The sequence below is a fragment of the Cherax quadricarinatus genome, chromosome 29 (genome assembly GCF_038502225.1).
Source record: "Cherax quadricarinatus isolate ZL_2023a chromosome 29, ASM3850222v1, whole genome shotgun sequence".
NCBI classification, from domain to species: domain Eukaryota; kingdom Metazoa; phylum Arthropoda; class Malacostraca; order Decapoda; family Parastacidae; genus Cherax; species Cherax quadricarinatus.
The window spans coordinates 15510248-15531920 of NC_091320.1; the positions used below are offsets into that span (position 1 = coordinate 15510248).

At 38.6% G+C, this 21673-nt stretch overlaps 1 protein-coding gene across 2 annotated transcripts in view; it reads left to right on the top strand.

Moving 5' to 3' along the window:
* kibra (WW and C2 domain containing protein kibra) overlaps positions 1 to 21673 on the top strand; it is a 190277-nt gene that overhangs the window by 70169 nt on the left and 98435 nt on the right. For both annotated transcript variants that reach the window (XM_070089618.1, XM_070089619.1), the window contains exons 5-7: positions 4620 to 4869; positions 4977 to 5204; positions 5675 to 6678. In XM_070089618.1, coding sequence (XP_069945719.1) covers positions 4620 to 4869; positions 4977 to 5204; positions 5675 to 6678 — 1482 coding nt within the window. The remainder of the gene's footprint in view (positions 1 to 4619; positions 4870 to 4976; positions 5205 to 5674; positions 6679 to 21673) is intronic.

Sequence of the window (21673 nt, forward strand, 5' to 3'; positions counted from 1 at the left end):
CAAGCAATCATGACACCCAGTAACCATACTAGTGTTGCTGAAAGTAGCACGAAAAGGTACAAGCACTTAAGTTTTAGAATTAACAAAGAAACAAAGGTATTAGACAAGAGATAACCTGTAACCACAATGAAGTGTTACTTTGTACACAGAAAAAGAGGCAAACATGAGTTTGTGTGACTGACTGATTAACTGACTGAATGACCAGCTTACTAAATGACTGACTGACTAAATGACTGATTTACTGAATGACTGACTTACTGAGTGACTTGACTGACTGACTGGGTAACTTGACTGGCTTACTGACTTGACTGAATGACTTATGAGTGACTTCACTGACTTACTGAATGACTTGACTGACTGACTTAGACACTCCAGTACAACCATCGACTTTAGTACCAGATCCTCTACCATCCACCTCAGCCCAGTAGGGCCACTGCATAACTTTTCACTCTCTTCACAATCATCCACAAACACCAGCACCCACAATTTAAGGTAAGAATTACTATTATTTCTGTTACATTTGTAGTCTTAAGCAGTAAAAACAACATAATACATCACAACATTGAACTAAAACTACATATTCACTTTTATTTTTGTAAGATGTGGAGGCCTGAAAAAAAAGTTGTTTGGCTTTTTGGGGGCTCCCAGGAATGTAATCCTATTTTCCCATAAGTTCTTCAGTTCATCTAACACGAGTTTACCTAACATGGGATTTTCAGGAACGTAACTACCATGCTAAATGATGGTCTGCTGTATAGCAAATAAATTTTTTTTCCATTTTTTACTGCTTTGGTCCTCTAACACTGTGTACAAGGAATGCTTATGAAATTACAATTGTTTCAAAGTATAAAACTCCTCAGCACATGGAAATAAATCACATTCACTCTGTTGGATTATTCTAGGTTAATTATTTATGTTTTATATTTAGGTTCGAAGAATATCCTGAGTTACATAAACTGAAATGTAATTTTTGTGTTCATTAAACCTGTGTGCCTTCGAGACTACTGTATACCGGAAATCTTATGCTATTACAATTGTTTCAATGAATAATACTCATGGAAACATGGAAATAAGTCACATTGACTATATTGAGTTGATCCTAAGTTAAATCTACATAGTATGCTTATTGGTTGAATTCCATTGTTAGGACTGTGAAATTATAATAAATTTGGCATCTTCCTGACAGTTGCACACCCTGTTTACTGGTAGGGAAGGTGGTGGTGGTACAATAAGCTCTGGTTTCATTGTTTGCTTGCACTAGTTAGGCAGAGTTACCCCATAATGCATTGCATGGACCCACCTGGTATTAGGTGTTTTGAAAGGCATGAGGAGGTTGTAGGAGACCCAAACAGTTGAGGAAAGGTCAAAAATATTGGCAGGTGGTGTATTTGAAGGCACATAAAATTGTGTGTACTAGCACATTGGACACAGTCATCACATGCATATGTGTTGGACATAGTTAAAAATCTAAAAGCACTTTAAATTTAAAACAAATTGTGCAGGCAACAGTCTTAGGAAAATAAAACCTTAGAAAAATATATGAAAAATATCATGGCTAGTACGTTTTGCAGATAAGGTAATTAGTTTGAAATCCAAAAACTTACTGGACATTTTTTCTTCTTAATAAAAATTCTAGATGTATATTACTGTCTTTGTTATAATTTTTTTTTTTTTTAACAAGTCAGCCGTCTCCCACCGAGGCAGGGTGACCCAAAAAGAAAGAAAATCCCCAAAAAGAAAATACTTTCATCATCGTTCAACACTTTCAACTCACTCACACATAATCACTGTTTTTGCAGAGGTGCTCAGAATACAACAGTTTAGAAGTATACACTTATAAAGATACACAACATATCCCTCCAAACTGCCAATATCCCAAACCCCTCCTTTAAAGTGCAGGCATTGTACTTCCCATTTCCAGGACTCAAGTCCGGCTATGTAAAATAACCAGTTTCCCTGAATCCCCTCACTAAATATTACCCTGCTCACACTCCAACAGCTCGTCAAGTCCCAAATACCATTCATCTCTATTCACTCCTATCTAACATGCTCACGCACGCTTGCTGGAAGTCCAAGCCCCTCACCCACAAAACCTCCTTTGCCCCCTCCCTCCAACCTTTTCAAGGACGACCCCTCCCCCACCTTCCTTCCCCTACAGATTTATACGCTCCATGTCATTCTACTTTGATCCATTCTCTCTAAATGACCAAACCACCTTGACAACCCCTCTTCAGCCCTCTGACTTATACTTTTATTAACTCCACACCTTCTCGTAATTTCCACACTCTGAATTTTCTGCATAATATTTACACCACACATTGCCCTTAGACAGGACATCTCCACTGCCTCCAACTGCCTCCTCGTTGCAGCATTTACAACCCAAGCTTCACACCCATATAAGAGTGTTGGTACTACTATACTTTCATACATTTCCTTCTTTGTCTCCATAGATAACATTTTTTGTCTCCACATATACCTCAATGCACCACTCACCTTTTTTCCTTCATCAATTCTATGATTAACCTCATCCTTCATAAATCCATCCGCTGACACGTCAACTCCCAAATATCTGAAAACATTCACTACTTCCATACTCCTCTCCAATTTGATATCCAATTTTTCTTTATCTAAATCATTTGATACCCTCATCACCTTTTTCTGAATACAGTGGAACCTTGACTTACGAGTTTAATCCATTCCAGGAACTAGCTTGTAACTCAATTTAATCATATATCAAGTTAATTTTCCTCATTTAAATTAACTGAAAAGCCATTAATTCATTCCTGCACTCTGGAGAGACGAGAAAAAATACTTGAATATGACGCTATTATCAATTGTACTGCTTATTTATCTATCACAATTCATCTAGTATGACATAATAAACAATATAATCAGCACAGAAACATGATATATATTCTAGAATGAATAAAATAGGCTATAGTATGGTGGCAGAGGCAGCAGCAGCAGAAGCGTCAGTCATTTCTGTCACAATTTGACCATAGTATCTTCCCATGTTCTTACTGTAAGAGAAAACAGAGTATTTTTGAGGCTAACTGCAGTAGATCACTAGGACCCATGGTTAGAAAAAAGAAATTTGGCCAAATGGCTGTAAAAAAAATGCAAACAAGCACGAGAGAACTGCTGCCACAGGGATGTAAACATGTTTACTGCTTAGCAGCTGTGCCAGCTAGCAGAAGCAATCTGAATTATTATTACGTATGTATTATGCATTATTATTATTATTAATTTAGGGAACTGAAGCTCTATCATTATTATAATAATAATTATTATTAATTTAGGGAACTGAAGCTCTATTGTTATAATAATAATAATAATATTATTATTATTATAACAATTTATAATAATAATAATAATATTATAATTTAGGGAACTGAAGCTCTATCGTTATAATAATTTATTATTATATTATTATGATTATTATTATTATTATTATTATTAATTTAGGGAACTGAAGCTCTGTCGTTATTATAATAATACATTAGACCGCCATTGAAGAATTGCTGCACAATTTTATGTAACATGTTGTATAATTAATTTAACATGGTTCGGTTTGTGGGAAGGAAAAAAAATTCTCTTGCTCAAGCGGTCACCTTGTTGTAGAGCAGCCGGGGAGCCCTTCCCTACCACCACCCCCGACACCACCCCACCATCCCCTACCACTCCCCGACACCCCCCCACCATCCCCTACCACTCCCTGACACCCCCACCATCCCCTACCACTCCCCAACACCCCCCCTCCACCATCCCCTACCACTCCCCCCCCCCAACCATCCCCTACCATACCCCAACATCATTCCAGCATTCCTGACTCATAGGTGTTCAGTCTTTCTCTCCTACAAGGCAGCTGTGTTTGTCAATTTTGTTATGATATTTTAATTACTATATCTTGTATCTGGCAAGCAATCATGACACCCAGTAGCCATACCAGTGTTGCTGAGAGTGGCACGAAGACGTATAAGCACTAAGTCTTAGAATTAACAAAGATATTAAACAAGTGATAACCTGTAGCCGTAACTGAAGTGTTACTTTGTACACAAAAAAAGAGGTTAATTGAATGTGTGTGACTGACTGAACTGAATGACTTACTGAGTGACTTGACTGACTTACTGAGTGACTTGACTTACTGAGTGACTTACTAAGTAATGTGACTGACTTACTGAGTGACTTGACTGACTTACTGAGTGACCTGGCTTCCTGAATGACTTGACTGACTGACTTGACTGACTGACTGAATGACTTGACTGACTTACTGAGTGACTTGATTGACCTACTGAGTGACTTGACTGACTTACTGAGTGACTTGACTAATAATAATATAGTATTATTATTATATTATTATTTCTGAGAAGAAAAAGAGAATAATTTCCATGGAATTAAAGCATGAAATCATAGATAAACAAGCGAGGTGTCCAGGTTTTGGGCTGAGGGGGAAGAGGGAGGGGGGAGCTGGCTCATAACTCAAATGTTGGCTCGTAACTCATTGCAAAAAATTGACCCAGGGATGGCTCGTATCTCAAAAAACTCCTAAGTTGGGACACTCGTAAGTCAAGGTTCCACTGTATTTCTAATAAATACTAAATATATGTTTTACTCCACAGAGTTCAAGAAAAGTTAAGTGGGCTGACAACAGGCTATAGTGTTGAAGAAGCTCAAGTTATTATTGCTGAGCTTAAGAACATTGAAGAATCACTTCGTGCGGGAGAGAAAGAAAAAGCAGAACTCATCAAATCACTGACAGTGTTGAGGGAAGACATTATTTCTGCTGAAACAACACAAACTATTGAGTCAAACTTGGAAAAGTCCTCTGAAAAACATAGTACTGCATCACAGACTGATTTTGGTGGGGAGGTATGGCTTACCTATATTTCACTGAATATTTGAATTAATACTTAGGAATCTTGAATGTATTCTGATGTCTCATCATCATTGCATTTATACAGTATATTCTTCTTCAGGGTATGCCTCTTGGTGCACGCTTGGCTGAGCTTACAAGACTAAAACTAGAATATGACTCTGCAAAGAGTACACTGAAGGGGCTGCAGCACGATTTGGCTGGACTAGAAGAGAGATTATCACCGGAGGATTTACAAGGGGACCGTGACCGGGTAGTTCTTATTCAAGAGAAGGAGCAGCTGCTTAGGGAATTTCGAAGTGTTCGATCATACACTCATGACCCACTGCAGGTACACTTCAGCTTTCTCCTGGACTTGTTAATTCACTCATCTTTGGTGAACGTTAGTTTGATTTTACAGAATAGTACTACTAATATAACAGAATTATTGGAGCAATACCCTCAGGACTAAATTTTGTGAAATAATCAGTGGGTTTTGTGACATGAATGTATGGGACGTGGATATATGGGATACGGCCGGTTCGTTGAAAGAAAGAATATAGACAAGAGTAACTTTTAATTTTGTAGCTTCCAAAGTGTAATCTTCTTTTGGAAAATTTGCTCATGCAGTTTCATTATTTCTGTAAATATTAATATGTTTTTACTACAATTTAAGTAATGAAATTGCCTATTCCACATAAGGAATGTTCATGTAACTTTATATTTCTCATCTTTATTATAGAAAATGGTTGCCAAGCATTTAGTAATTAGAGGTTCTTGCATTATATATGAACTTTTCTAATTGTATGCTTGTATCCTCAGGCATGTGAACTGGATGATAAAATTAACCAACTTGAGTGTGACTTAGCGAAGGCCTTAGAGGTTAGTAACAAAGCAGTGGCAGAGCGATTGTCTTTACAAGAACAACGACAAGATCTCTTGTGCCGTTTGCGTGATACTGTGCGTATTATGGTTGGTCTTGAAGGACAGCTGCGTTCACTGTCTGCATCAACTCTTTCTGTATCATCATCGTCTTCATTAGGATCACTGTCCACATCCAGCAAGGGGTCATTATCCAGCTTGTCATTTACTGATATATATGGTGGACAACAATATTCTTCAAGTGAGCATGTTGCTCTTAATATGACAGAACTTCAGAAACGTGTTGAAAGGTTATTGAAGTCCAACTCAGAAGCTGACAGGCAGTATGCGGAAAAATTACGATCCCTAGAAGAGAGTAGTGGAAACTCTGCTGCGTTGTCTCAGTCTATGTTATCCTTATCTCCACGGAGTTCCCTCTCTTCTCTCTCCCCGCCTACCTCTGCCTGTGAAGCACTCTCAGGCATGGACCCTCTTGGGCCACCTCGATTTACTCCAGGAGAAGGGGGTTGTATGGGGAATGGACCACTAGCCAATGTAGATCTTAGTACTGTACAGGACCGCTTAGCAGAGTTGTGTCTCACTCCTTCCACGACTGAGCCTGGTGCTTTATCAACTTCACATGTAGCAAAAGTTACTGGTAAACCATTGGACACCACATTGGTAGTAAACAAACAAGTGAAGGAATTGACAGAATATGAGTTTAATATAGCAAACACAAGTGTTAGTGGTGTGTTACTAGGTAGGGCAAGTGGTGATAGTGATGTATTATATGAAATGGTGGATGAGGAGGAGGAAGGCATTGGGGAAAGTGAAGATTTAAATGCACGGACAATGTCAGCGGCAGTGAGCGATGAGTCTGTAGCTGGAGACTCAGGCGTTTATGAAGCTTACCCCAAAGGATCGGCCTCGCCACCAGAAACTCCACAGGTGCAGATTAAACTAAGGTAAGACCTTTTTTTTGTATGGTATTTTCGTAAGTTTCATGTCTTGCATTAATGAAGTAATGCAGTCCTATTTTTAGGCCTCATATATTCTTCACTAAATTTTTTTTCATTCACATTCTTCACATAATTTTGTTTAATTTATGGAGGCATGCATGGAGCCTCCAGCTGTCTATTCATTGCCTTAAACCATTTTCAACTTCTGTTTTGTCATTTTTTGTTGAAATAATATATAGCCATTTCTCTTGATAAAATGTTTTCTTTAAGAATTTCCCTTGAATATCTGGCCTTAAATATCCATAGGCTGCTTTACAGTTATTTAACTTTGTTATTCTTGGTTCTATTTTCCTCGTGCCTTTAAAAAATTATGTCCACTTTATCTGTGAAATTGTGATAACCTGTTAATTTTTTCTCATAACTTGTCAAACTTTTGTGAACTGCCATTAACCCTTTCAGGGTCCAAGGCCAAAATCTGAAGGGGTGCCCCCAGTGTCCAAGAAATCTTGAAAAAAAAAAAATGATTTTTTTCTTACAGAATTAAAGATAATATTTTTGTGAAGGTAATAAAACAAAATAAAAAAAAAATTCTGATCAGTACTTACCGAGATACAGCGACGGGAAGTTGACCCAAAATGACCGGGTGGTGGCAACATCGGCAACTTCCACAAAATTGATTTTTTTTATTTTACGTTTTTTATACTTTTTTCTTTTCTTTTCAATTTTTTTTCTTTTTCTAGTAACATTTGTGGCCTGTGAGACCAATATAATGTATATTGTATAAGCATACACTCATTGTATTCAACACAATAACTGCACTAATTTGTTTATCATTATATTGCTTACAAAACTTGTTTACAAGTTTATTGTAAACAAAATGATGAAAATACTAGTGTGGTTATTGTGTTGAATACAATGGTACCATATGGTACAATGGTGCTATAGGGTGCAATGGTACCATATGGTACAGTGGTACTAATGGTACAATATGGTACAATGGCACCATATGATATAATGGTACAGTGGCACCATTTGGTACAATGGTACCATATGGTGCAGTGGTACCTTATGGTACCATGTGGTGCAATGTACCATATGGTACCAGGAGACTTGGTTCAAAGCAGCAGCGTTATTATTCTGTTTTTATTTGAGGGGGGCTGAGGGAATTTTTGGAGGCTGAAGCCCACCATGCCCTTTCTTCTTGGTACCATGACTGATACCCCTATTAGTAATCTAGAAGTGTGTGTGAAAATTAATGTTTCTTTAGTCTGTTTGGCTTATTTTATCTACCATATCTTGGGTTATTGTGTGCAGTGCTTCTCTAATTAGAATAGTTCCTTAATCCTTTCACTTTTGTGACCTCTAAAATTAACCCTTAAACTGTCCAAGCAGATCTATGTTCACATGTGTAGTGCTCCAAAAGTAGATCTACGTTTTTTTTTACATATTTTCAAATATAACAAAAAAAAAAGATCTACTTTTTTTACATACTTTCAAATGTTGAAAAAACGTAGATGTACATTTGGACAGTTTAAGGGTTAAAAGTACTGACAGTGTCATGATTTAAAAAAAAAAAAATTCTCAGAAAAAAATCTACTTTAGTGAGTGTAAGGAAACCTGAAACAGATTTTCCCCATCAGTACTTACCAAATATGAAGGTGTGAAATTGAAGGTTGTTGACTTGCAGATGGCAACATTGGCAATTGCCAATGTGTGTGTGTGTTATTTTATTTAGTTTTTGATACCCATTTCATGAAGTGTTCATATGACTAACCTTTGTATGCAACATAGTATGTACTTGCACTAACAGTGCCATCAGTATTTTGTTTACAAAACAATGATACACATCACTGTAAATACACATGCACACACACACACACACACACACAGGCACGTTCAATTGCTTCACAAGTTTTTTAACACATTGGCCATCATATGGAACACATTTCCAGTTCGTTATCCGTCAGCTGTCCATTCCCAATTTTCAGAGGTCCTACTTTTTCCTTCACCTTCGTCCTATACACTTGAAAGAACCTCTTTGGATTGGTCTTTGATTCATTAGCACTTCTAATTTCAAAGTCACGTTTAGCCTTTCTAATCCTCCTCCACTTTGGTATTCTGCTTCGAGTTTTTTCTTTAATTTTATTGTTTCTTTCCTTCTTTATCACAGGGCTGGCACTAGAAGCTTTCTTTGGGCCCATGGTGGCTTATTTAGCAGTTACAAGTACTAAAAACAATGGAATAATGCAAAATATATCGCATGTATGTGTGGAAAAATCAATTCGGTATCCGATTTTATCGCTGTCCGATGGCATCGTTATCCAAGGGTCCAGTGTATATTATAAACAACATCGGGCCCAAGACTGATCCTTGTGGAACGCAACTTGTTACAGATCCCCACTCGGATTTAACCCCATTTATGCACACACTGCTTCATGTCTGTGAGCCATGACTCGATCCATGAGAGCACTTTTTCCCCAGTGCCATGAGCTGCTACTTTCTTTAACAGTCTTCGGTGTGGTACTCTATCAGAAGCCTTACTAAAATCCAAGTAAACAATATCAAATTCTTTATCGTGATCAACAGCCTCAAAAGCTTTACTGAAAGAAAGTTAATAAATCAGTTAGACAAGAACGGCCTCTTGTGAATCCATGCTGACTATCATTAATCAGATTGTACTTATCCAGATGGCTTCTTATAATCTCAGCTATAATTGACTAGTAATTTGCCTACAGTTGAGGTCAGGCTTATTGGGCAGTAATTTGACGGTAACGACTTGTCCCCTGCTTTAAAAATAGGAATTACATTGGCCATCTTCCACATATTACACTACACCTGTTTGAAGAGATAAATTAAATATATTAGTTAATGGTTCACAGTGTTCCATTTCGACAGGCCCTCTCCCAGACTTGTTCTCAGGGTCGCCAAATTTAAAAAAAAAAAAAAAAATATGAAAAGATAGAGAATCTTTTCCCGATTATAATGACACCAAAAGTATGAAATTTGATGGAAAATTTAGGGAATTATGCTCTCGCGAAGTTAGCGGTCTCGACGATGTTTACGCATCAGCGATTTTGCCCACTTTGAGCCCTATTTTCGGGCCAATTCCAGTGTACTAGTCGACCAAAATTATAACTACAGTATTTCGCTAAAACTCCATATTTTCTATCGAATGAGCACAAGAAACCACCCATTTACTGATTTCAACTATCCAATAAAGTGGTCAGAATTTAGCAATTTTGCTAATTTCACACAAATTTCAAAAGATGCCAGTTTCCAAATAGAGTCCAGAATAAACAAGAAAGACATTCCTGGCACTAAAATAACATTTCCTCTGTTCATTAGTCATGTCCCCACACCCCTCTTACATTCTTTTGCTTTCCACTTTGAATTTTTATTGTCACAAAAAATAGAAGATTTACTGTTATGCAGACTACTGCATTAGTGTAGAAATGGTATAAATAATATTAGTGCACTTGTGAAAGAATATTAGACTCACCAGTTGATGTGTATCGGACGCATAGCATGATTTGTTTACTTTTGAACTTTTGCAAAATTCAAAGATTTCTGCTACTTTGAGCTCAATTTCAAGGTACTTTTCATTGTAAAACCAGTCAAAATCATCTCAATTTCTGTATTATGTCTTCCATTCTATAAAATGAGACCAGGAAAACTAGAATACAATATGAAAATACAGTGCAAAGTCGATTTTAAACCAAAAACACTGTCAAAGTTTTTTTTTTCTCGTTACGCACTGTGTGCTGCAGGATTTTTTTTATACTGCGCAAACTGACCACATAGACCCATTCTTTCATATATAGGCCTACCAGCTTTCACTAGATTTGAGTGCGCTAGAATTTAGATGTACTAGTACGTCAAAAACCCTGGTGCATAAGCCGTACTAATATGTCGGAAACCCTGAAAAGGTTAAGAACCCTTGAGAAAAGCTTATCAGGACCCAGCGATTAATTTTGTTTCAGTCGGTCTATTTGTTTCATAACCAGTTCACTAGTGACTGTGATGTTACATAATTTATCTTCTTCAGGCCCACTATAAAAATTCATTACTGCAATATTGTCAGTGTCTTCCTGTGTAAAAACCAAGAGAAAATAATTATTTAAAATCGAGCACATTTCTTTCTCTTTGTCAGTAAGATTCCCATAGTTATTTTTAAGGGCACCTATCTTATCTCTAAATTAGGTCTACACACCTGGAAAAAATCTTTTTGGGTTAGTTTTCGAATCCCTAGACACATTAATTTCATACTCCCATTTAGCTACTTCTACTTACACTTAGGTAACACTACACATACATGTACACATTTATTTATACACACTCATCTGAGTTTTCTTTGATTTTATCTTAATAGTTCTTGGTCTTATTGCTTTTCCTTTTATATCCATGGGGAAGTGGAATAAGAATCTTTCCTCCGTAAGCCATGTGTGTTGTAAAAGTCAACTAAAATGCCGGGAACAATGGGCTAGTAACCCCTTTTCTTGTAAGGATTACTAAAAAGAATAAGAAGAAAATTATCAAAGTGGGAAGTCTGAATTTGCATGGATGTTGTGCAAATGATAAGAAAGAGATGATTGTGGATGTTATGAATGAGAAGCTGGATGTCCTGGCTTTAAGTGAAACAAAGCTGAAGGGGGTGGGAGAGTTTCAATGGAGAGGAATAAATGGGATTAGGTCAGAGGTTTCAAATAGAGTTAGAGCTAAAGAAGGAGTAGCAATAATGTTGAAGGATAAGCTATGGCAGGAAAAGAGGGACTATAAATGTATTAATTCAAGGATTATGTGGAGTAAAATAAAGATTGGATGTGAAAAGTGGGTTATAATAAGCGTGTATGCACCTGGAGAAGAGAGAAGTGTAGAGGAGAGAGAGAGATTTTGGGAAATGTTGAGTGAATGCGTGGGGAGTTTTGAATCAAGTGTGAGAGTAATGGTGGTTGGGGATTTCAATGCTAAAGTGGGTAAAAATGTTATGGAGGGAGTAGTAGGTAAATTTGGGGTACCAGGGGTAAATGTAAATGGGGAGCCTTTAATTGAGCTATGTGTAGAAAGAGATTTGGTAATAAGTAATACATATTTTATGAAAAAGAGGATAAATAAATATACAAGGTATAAGTAAGTATAAGTAATGGCCAGGTTGTAACATCAACTCCAATAATCACTTTTAAAGAGCCCATATCTTCCTTTAAAAAAAAAAATAAAAAAAAAAAGTATTTTCTTTTTGGGGATTTTCTTTCTTTTTTGGGTCACCCTGCCTCGGTGGGAGACGGCCGACTTGTTGAAAAAAAAAAAAAAAGTAAGTAAGTTTATTTAGGTATACACAAATACAGTTACATAGAATTATCACACATAGCAGCATATGTGTAGAGAACCTAGGATAACCCACAAAAGTCAGACACAGTAGTTTATTAGATTATGTATTGGTGGATAAAAGGTTGATGGGTAGGCTCCAGGATGTACATGTTTATAGAGGGGCAACTGATATATTGGATCATTATTTAGTTGTAGCTACAGTTAGAGTAATAGGTAGATGGGAAAAGAGGAAGGTGGCAACAACAAGTAAGAGTGAGGTGAAAGTGTATAAACTAAGGGAGGAGGAAGTTCGGGTGAGATATAAGCAACTATTGGCAAAAAGGTGGGCTAGTGCAAAGATGAGTAGTGGGGGAGTTGAAGAGGGTTGGAAAAGCTTTAAAAATGCAGTATTAGAATGTGGGGCAGAAGTTTGTGGTTATAGGAGGGTGGGTGCAGGAGGAAAGAGGAGTGATTGGTGGAATGATGAAGTAAAGGGTGTGATAAAAGAGAAAAAGGTAGCTTATGAGAGGTTTTTTACAAAGCAGAAGTGTTATAAGAAGAGCAGAGTATATGGAGAGTAAAAGAAAGGTGAAGAGAGTGGTGAGAGAGTGCAAAAGGAGAGCAGATGATAGAGTGGGAGAGGCACTGTCAAGAAATTTTAATGAAAATAAGAAAAAAAATTGGAGTGAGTTAAACAAGTTAAGAAATCCTAGGGAAAGTATGGATTTGTCAGTTAAAAACAGAGTAGGGGAGTTAGTAGATGGGGAGAGGGAGGTATTAGGTAGATGGCGAGAATATTTTGAGGAACTTTTAAATGTTAAGGAAGAAAGAGAGGCAGTAATTTCATGCACTGGTCAGGGAGGTATACCATCTTTTAGGAGTGAAGAAGAGCAGAATGTAAGTGTGGGGGAGGTACGTGAGGCATTACGTAGAATGAAAGGGGGTAAAGCAGCTGGAACTGATGGGATCATGACAGAAATGTTAAAAGCAGGGGGGGTATAGTGTTGGAGTGCTTGGTACTTTTGTTTAATAAATGTATGAAAGAGGGGAAGGTACCTAGGGATTGGCAGAGAGCATGTATAGTCCCTTTATATAAAGGGAAAGGGGACAAAAGAGACTGTAAAATTATAGAGGAATAAGTTTACTGAGTATACCAGGAAAAGTGTACGGTAGGGTTATAATTGAAAGAATTAGAGGTAAGACAGAATGTAGGATTGCGGATGAGCAAGGAGGTTTCAGAGTGGGTAGGGGATGTGTAGATCAAGTGTTTACATTGAAGCATATATGTGAACAGTATTTAGATAAAGGTAGGGAAGTTTTTATTGCATTTATGGATTTAGAAAAGGCATATGATAGAGTGGATAGAGGAGCAATGTGGCAGATGTTGCAAGTATATGGAATAGGTGGTAAGTTATTAAATGCTGTAAAGAGTTTTTATGAGGATATTGAGGCTCAGGTTAGGGTGTGTAGAAGAGAGGGAGACTACTTCCCGGTAAAAGTAGGTCTTAGACAGGGATGTGTAATGTCACCATGGTTGTTTAATATATTTATAGATGGGGTTGTAAAGGAAGTAAATGCTAGGGTGTTCGGGAGAGGGGTGGGATTAAATTTTGGGGAATCAGATTCAAAATGGGAATTGACACAGTTACTTTTTGCTGATGATACTGTGCTTATGGGAGGTTCTAAAGAAAAATTGCAAAGGTTAGTGGATGAGTTTGGGAATGTGTGTAAAGGTAGAAAGTTGAAAGTGAACATAGAAAAGAGTAAGGTAATGAGGGTATCAAATGATTTAGATAAAGAAAAATTGGATATCAAATTGGGGAGGAGGAGTTTGGAAGAAGTGAATGTTTTCAGATACTTGGGAGTTGACGTGTCAGCAGATGGATTTATGAAGGATGAGGTTAATCATAGAATTGATGAGGGAAAAAAGGTGAGTGGTGCGTTGAGGTATATGTGGAGTCAAAAAACGTTATCTATGGAGGCAAAGAAGGGAATGTATGAAAGTATAGTAGTACCAACACTCTTATATGGGTGTGAAGCTTGGGTGGTAAATGCAGCAGCGAGGAGATGGTTGGAGGCAGTGGAGATGTCCTGTTTAAGGGCAATGTGTGGTGTAAATATTATGCAGAAAATTCGGAGTGTGGAAATTAGGAAAAGGTGTGGAGTTAATAAAAGTATTAGTCAGACGGCAGAAGAGGGGTTGTTGAGGTGGTTTGGTCATTTAGAGAGAATGGATCAAAGTAGAATGACATGGAAAGCATATAAATCTATAGGGGAAGGAAGGAGGGGTAGGGGTCGTCCTCAAAAGGGTTGGAGAGAGGGGTAAAGGAGGTTTTGTGGGCAAGGGGCTTGGACTTCCAGCAAGTGTGCATGAGCGTGTTAGATAGGAGTGAATGGAGACCAATGGTACTTGGGACCTGATGATCTGTTGGAGTGTGAGCAGGGTAATATTTAGTGAAGGGATTCAGGGAAACCGGTTATTTTCATATAGTCGGACTTGAGTCCTGGAAATGGGAAGTACAATGCCTGCACTTTAAAGGAGGGGTTTGGGATATTGGCAGTTTGGAGGGATATGTTGTGTATCCCTCTTTTAAACCCCTCTTTCGGTCTTATGAGGCTTCTCGTATTGCTTCCATGCGTCGTAAGAATCAGCTTCGCTTCCTATGTGACTGTCTTGCTGAACAAGTTCTGCCACCTTCCTTCTGCCATTTTCTGAAACCCAACCCACTGGGCACTCCTTTTCCTGATCATGCCCGTCTCCTACTTCAACAGCTCATTCTTTCTACTAAGTCACAGGTTGAAGATGCCTTCTTTACTTTCCGTCAGCGTCAACGTGCTCTCTTTGCAGCTCTACCACAAGATCTCTGTAACCTTCTCTCTACCATTGCGTTTGACACTGCTCGCCTGAATACACAAATTCATTCTTCTAAACTACAGAATAAACTTCAACATCTCATCTCAGCTAGCCCTTGGTCTAAATTCTCCCTCACTGACTGTGTTACTAACTTGTCTTCTTCCCCTTTCTTCTTTCCTTTTTTTTTTTGTTTTCTGTCATGTGTTTCTGTTCCTTCATTATTTATTTCATCACTTCCCCCTCCCCCACATCTGTGCACTTCCTCTCCCTCTGTGGGCACCTAGCTCCCTTGCAGTGCTCCCCTTTCTTTATATTTGACTGGCTTTCCTCTACTACTACTACTGCTACTACTACTGCTACTACTACTGCTACTACTACTGCTACTACTACTGCTACTACTACTGCTACTACTACTGCTACTACTCCTGCTACTACTACTGCTACTACTACTGCTACTACTACTGCTACTACTGCTGCTGCTGCTGCTGCTGCTGCTGCTGCTGCTGCTGCTGCTGCTGCTGCTGCTGCCGCTGCTGCCGCTGCTGCCGCTGCTGCCGCTGCTGCCGCTGCTGCCGCTACCACCACTACCACTACCACCACCACCACCAGTGGTAGTAGTGGTGGTGGCGGCCACCACCTCTTCCTCCTCCTCTACCTCTTCCTGCCTAAATCTACAGCAGCAAGCCAGTGGAGGAGAAAGCAGTGATGAAAATAAGGAAGATGTAGCAGTCTCTATTGATAGGTTAATTAAGTGTTTTCTATCTAACCACTCTGTAATCCAGCAAACTCACTAATCCGACACACTACAGGGCCCAGTGATGCCGGATTAGTGATGGCCGATCTGTATTTATTAAGGAAATGTTTCCCACTTTATAGTAATAATAATGAGGGGGGTCTGCCAGAGTATCAGTATCAGCGGGTATCGGCTATTTTTATGGTATTGGTGAAAAGTTACCGATATCAGTATCATAACTGCATGAAAAATGATAGACTGGATAATTAGAACCTTCAAAACAAGGGATACCAATACATTGATGATACCCTTCAAGTCAGTTATTCTCTCTGGGTTGGAGTATTGCTGAACTCCACTAGCTCAGTTCAAAGCAGGTGAAATTGCAAATCTGGAGAATGTGTAGAAGACCTTCACTGTTTGCGGAGATTCAGTCGAGCACCTAAATTACTGGGAATGTTTGAAGTCCCATGATTTGTACTTCTTGGAGCATAGGCAAGTGAGATGCATTATAATCTACTCATGGAAAATTCTAGAAGGTTTGGTCCTAATTTTTTTTTAACACGTTGGCCATTTCCCACTGAGGCAAGAGGACCTTAAAAGAAAGAAAAAGCTTTCATCATTGAACACTCATCATCACTCATACATAATCACTGTCTTTGCAGAGGTGCTCAGATATGACAGTTTAAATGCCCCTGCAAGCTTCCATTATCCTAAACCCCTCCTTTAAAGTGCAGGCATTGTACTTCCCATTTCAGGTCCAGCTAACTGGTTTCCCTGATTCCCTTCACAAAATATTACCCTGCTCGCACTCCAAAAGCTCGTCAGGTCTCAAAACCCATTTGTCTCCATTCAGTCCTGTTTAACACGCTCATGCACGCTTGCTGGAAGTCCAAGCCCCTTGGCCACAAAACCTCCTTTACCCCCTCCCTCCACCCTTTTTGGGGACGACCTATACCCTGCCTTTCTTCCCCAATAGATTCATACGTTCTCCAAGTCATTCTACTTTGATCCATTCTCTCTAAATGACCAAACCACCTCAACAGCCCCTCTTCAGCCCTCTGACTAATACTTTTAGTAACTCCACACCTCCTAATTTCCACATTACGAATTCTCTGCATATTATTTACGTCACACATTGCCCTTAGACACAACTTCTCCATTGCCTCCTATGTGTGGTTGGTCCTAAATCTGCACACAAAAATCATTCCCCCCATGAAAGAAAGAAGCTTGGTAGACAGTGTAAAATACCCCAGTGAAGAGTAGGGGTGTATTGAATACACTAAGGAAAACTCAGTAAGCATGAAGGGGCCAGGACTTTTCAGCATCATCCTTTCTTACATAAGGGGAATTACCAACAGACCTCATGTTGGACGCAGCTTATGTTGGACATATGTTTATGTTGGACTTTGTGCAGCAAGGCCCAACAGCCTGGTTAACCTTTTCAGGGTCCGTGCCATAGATCTACAGCTTTACGTTGAGGGTCCAAACCGTAGATCTATGCCATGAGCTCAGCTCAGCTGTGAGAAGTAAATTTGGGCCTAGATATGAGAGAATACATCTATGTGGTAATTTTCGATTAAAACAGCAACTTTGCAGTGCTTTTTCGTATGTTTTTTATAGTTGCAATTTCTTGGTCTCATTTGAAAGAATGGAAGATATATTATAGATATAGAGATGATTTTGATTGGTTTTAGTACTGAAAATGGCTTGAAACTGAGCTCAAAGTAGTGGAAATGTTAAATTTTTGCCGATGTTCAAGAGTAAACAAATGACCTCGCACATCTAATACACGCCAGCTGGTGGGTCTAATATACGTTCAGAAATGTACTGATATTATTTATACAATTATTACAATATTGCATGACGGTAAATCTTCTATTTATTGGTTTGAATAAAAATTCATTAGGTGAATTAAAAATCAAAATAGAATTCATTTGTAAAGCCTGAAAACGTAACTAATGAACAGAGGAAATGTTAGTTTAGTGCCAGGAAGGCCTGCATTGTTTATTCTGGACCCTATTTTAAAATTGGAATACATATTTTGAACTTTGCACTAAATTGTCCAAATTACCAATTTCCAGTCATTTTATTTTGTAGTTGAAACAGTTGACTTGGCGATTTCTTGTGCTCAGTCGATAGAATAGAAGTAATACTAGTGAAATAGCTAAGAATTTGGTCGACTGGAATAAGGAAATTGGTCTAAAATAGGAGTCAAAGTCGGCAAAATCGCCAATGCGTAAATATCGCTGACACATAAAAATTCGCGAGAGCATAATTTCGTACATTTTCCATCAAATTTCGTACTTTTTGTTTTGTTACCTCCAGAAAAAGATTCTCTACCATTTCATAAGAAAAAATAACAAAATTATTTTTTGAAAATTCTTGGACACTGGTGCACACTTTGAAATTTGGCCTTGGGACCCTGAAAGGGTTAATCAGGCCATCCACTGCGAAGTCTAGTCTGGGACTGGGCCATGAGGGTGTTAACCCTTGGAACACACTCCAGGTTGATAGGTAGACCTGTTCAGTACTTTTAAAATATTAATATTACATGCTCTTAAAAAATAGTAAAACTAACACTCTACCTCACAGTTGTGAGGGGTTAATGCATTTTTTTTTGCAAATACTGTTGCCCCCTTCATTCTCTTGTCTGTCACGAAAAAAAATTAAAGAATACAGTGGAAGAAGTCAAATATTAAAGTTTCACTACAGATACATAGATGAGTGTATTGAATGAAACTTTTATAAGCCTAACTGGACATTGCCTCATTAACCCTTTCAGGGTCCGTCCCGTAGATCTACGGCTTTACGTTCAGGGTCCAAACCGTAGATCTACGCCATGAGCTCAGCTCACTCTGATAAACTGTGAGTGGTACATTTGGGCCTAGATATGAGAGAATACATCTATGTGGTATGTGTGCACCACATAAAACAGATCCTGCAGCACACTGTGTATAATGAGAGAAAAAAAACTTAAATCATGATTTTTCGATTAAAACAGCAACTTTGCAGTGTTTTTTCGTATGTTTTTTATAGTTGTATTTGCGATTTCTTGGTCTCATTTGATAGAATGGAAGACATATTACAGAAATAGAGATGATTTTGATTGGTTTTAGCACTGGAAATGGCTTGAAACTGAGCTCAAAGTAGCGGAAATGTTAAATTTTTGCCGATATTCAAGAGTAAACAAACGACCTCACACGTCTAATACACATCAGCTGGTGGGTCTAATATACATTCACAAATATGGTGATGATATTTATACAATTATTACAGTATTGCGTAACAGTAAATCTTCTATTTTTTGGTGTGAATAAAAATTCATTATGTGAATAAAAAATCAAAATGGAATTTATTTGTAAAGCCTCAAAACATAACTAATGAACAGAGGAAACGTTAGTTTAGTGCCAGGAATGCCTATATTGTTTATTCTGGACCCTATTTTGAAATTGGAATATTTTGAACTTTGTGTTAAATTGGCCAAATTAACAATTTCCGATCACTTTATTTTGTAGTTGAAACAGTTGACTTGGCGATTTCTTGTGCTCAATCGATAGAATAGAAGTAATACTAGTGAAATAGCTAAGAATTTTGTTGATTGGAATAATGTAATTGGCCTAAAATGGGAGTCAAAGTCGGCAAAATCGCCGATTCGTAAATGTCGCTGACACATCAAAATTCGCGAGAGCATAATTTCGTCAATTTTCCACCAAATTTCGTACTTTTTGTTTTATTACCTTCACAAAAAGATTCTCTACGATTTCATAAGAAAAAATAACAAATTTTTTTTTTGAAAATTCTTGGACACTGGTGCGTGACTCCAGATTTGGGCCTTGGACCCTGAAAGGGTTAAAGACTTTGCCCTTAGAGTAATGTCATTTCCTATATCACGTACAGCAGTGCACAACACTGAGATTATTCAAGAAGCAATGCATAAATTTAACATAACAGCTTCCAACATTCATATAACAGTACAAAATAATGGTCCCAATGTTGCCGAAGGAATTAAAGGGACGTGCTTTCAACTTGTTATCCATGATTGTATTCTGGGAAAGAGGGTAATAAAAGACCTTGCTAACTATAGGCAGAGAGTGAACTGGTTCAATCACTCACCTCGAACCTTCAATAAAGTAGAGGCTGTTCAAGAACAAAGCAAACTACCAGAACACAAGCTCATTCAGAATTTACCTATTATTTTTTTTTATTAGCACACTGACCGATTCCCACCAAGGCAGGGTGGCCCAAAAAAGAAAAACTTTCACCATCATTCACTCCATCACTGTTTTGCCAGAAGGGTGCTTTACACTACAGTTTTTAAACTGCAACATTAACACCCCTCCTTCAGAGTGCAGGCACTGTACTTCCCATCTCCAGGACTCAAGTCCGGCCTGCCAGTTTCCCTGAATCCCTTCATAAATGTTACTTTGCTCACACTCCAACAGCACGTCAAGTATTAAAAACCATTTGTCTCCATTCACTCCTATCAAACACGCTCATCCATGCCAACTGCAAGTCCAAGCCCCTAGCACACAAAACCTCCTTCATCCCCTCCCTCCAACCTTTCCTAGGCCGACCCCTACCCCGCCTTCCTTCCACTACAGACTGATACACTCTTGAAGCCATTCTGTTTCACTCCATTCTCTCTACATGTCCGAACCACCTCAACAACCCTTCCTCAGCCCTCTGGACAACAGTTTTGGCAATCCCGCACCTCCTCCTAACTTCCAAACTACGAATTCTCTGCATTATATTCACACCACACATTACCCTCAGACATGACATCTCCACTGCCTCCAGCCTTCTCCTCACTGCAACATTCATCACCCATACTTCACACCCATATAAGAACGTTGGTAAAACTATACTCTCATACATTTCCCTCTTTCCCTCCAAGGACAAAGTTCTTTGTCTCCACAGACTCCTAAGTGCACCACTCACCCCATTTCCCCTCATCAGTTCTATGATTCACCTCATCTTTTATAGACCCATCCGCTGACATGTCCATTCCCAAATATCTGAATACATTCACCTCCTCCATACTCTCTCCCTCCAATCTGATATCCAATCTTTCATCACCTAATCTTTTTGTTATCCTCATAACCTTACTCTTTCCTGTATTCACTTTTAATTTTCTTCTTTTACATACCCTACCAAATTCATCCACCAAGATCTGCAACTTCTCTTCAGAATCTCCCAAGAGCACAGTGTCATCAGCAAAGAGCAACTGTGACAACTCTCACTTTGTGTGATTCTTTATCTTTTAACTCTACACCTCTTGCCAAGACCCTCGCATTTACTTCTCTTACAACCCCATCTATAAATATATTAAACAACCACAGTGACATCACACATCCTTGTCTAAGGCCTACTCTTACTGGGAAATAATCTCCCTCTTTCCTACATGCTCTGACTTGAGCCTCACTATCCTCGTAAAAATCTTCACTGCTTTCAGTAACTTACCTCCTATACCATACACCTGCAACATCTGCCACATTGCCCCCCTATCCACCCTGTCATATGCCTTTTCCAAATCCATAAATGCCACAAAGACCTGGAAATAAATGGTATAAAATACCGACACAATCTCAATATAAACACAAATGCAGTATAATGTGATCCTTTATTGACTATGTTTCGCCCACACAGTGGGCTTTTTCAAGTCACAAACAGAACTACCTGGGGTGGAAGGAACGCGAGTATTTATAGTCCGGCTGAGGTCAGGTGAAGAATGCTGCATCTGATGATGTACCGAGTTGGGTTGTAGAGTCTAAAAACTTGGGTAGCTTGGAAAGGAGACTGGACAAGTTTGTGAGCAGACCTTCTACAGTGTTCTTATGTGGGATAGCGATGAAAGCTGCAAAGCTGACCACGAACTTCGTTTTAAAGTCTATCGAAAACCCACCAACCAAAACGATCTTCTCCACTTCTACTCTCACCACGACACCAAAACCAAACGTGGTGTAATTATAGGCTTCTTCCTGCGTGCACTCAGAATCTGCAGCAACGAGTTCCTTGAGGAAGAATGCACTATAATTGAACAGGTATTTTCCAAACTCCACTATCCTCGTCACTTCATCAGAGACTGCAGACGGCGAGCACTAAACATCTCC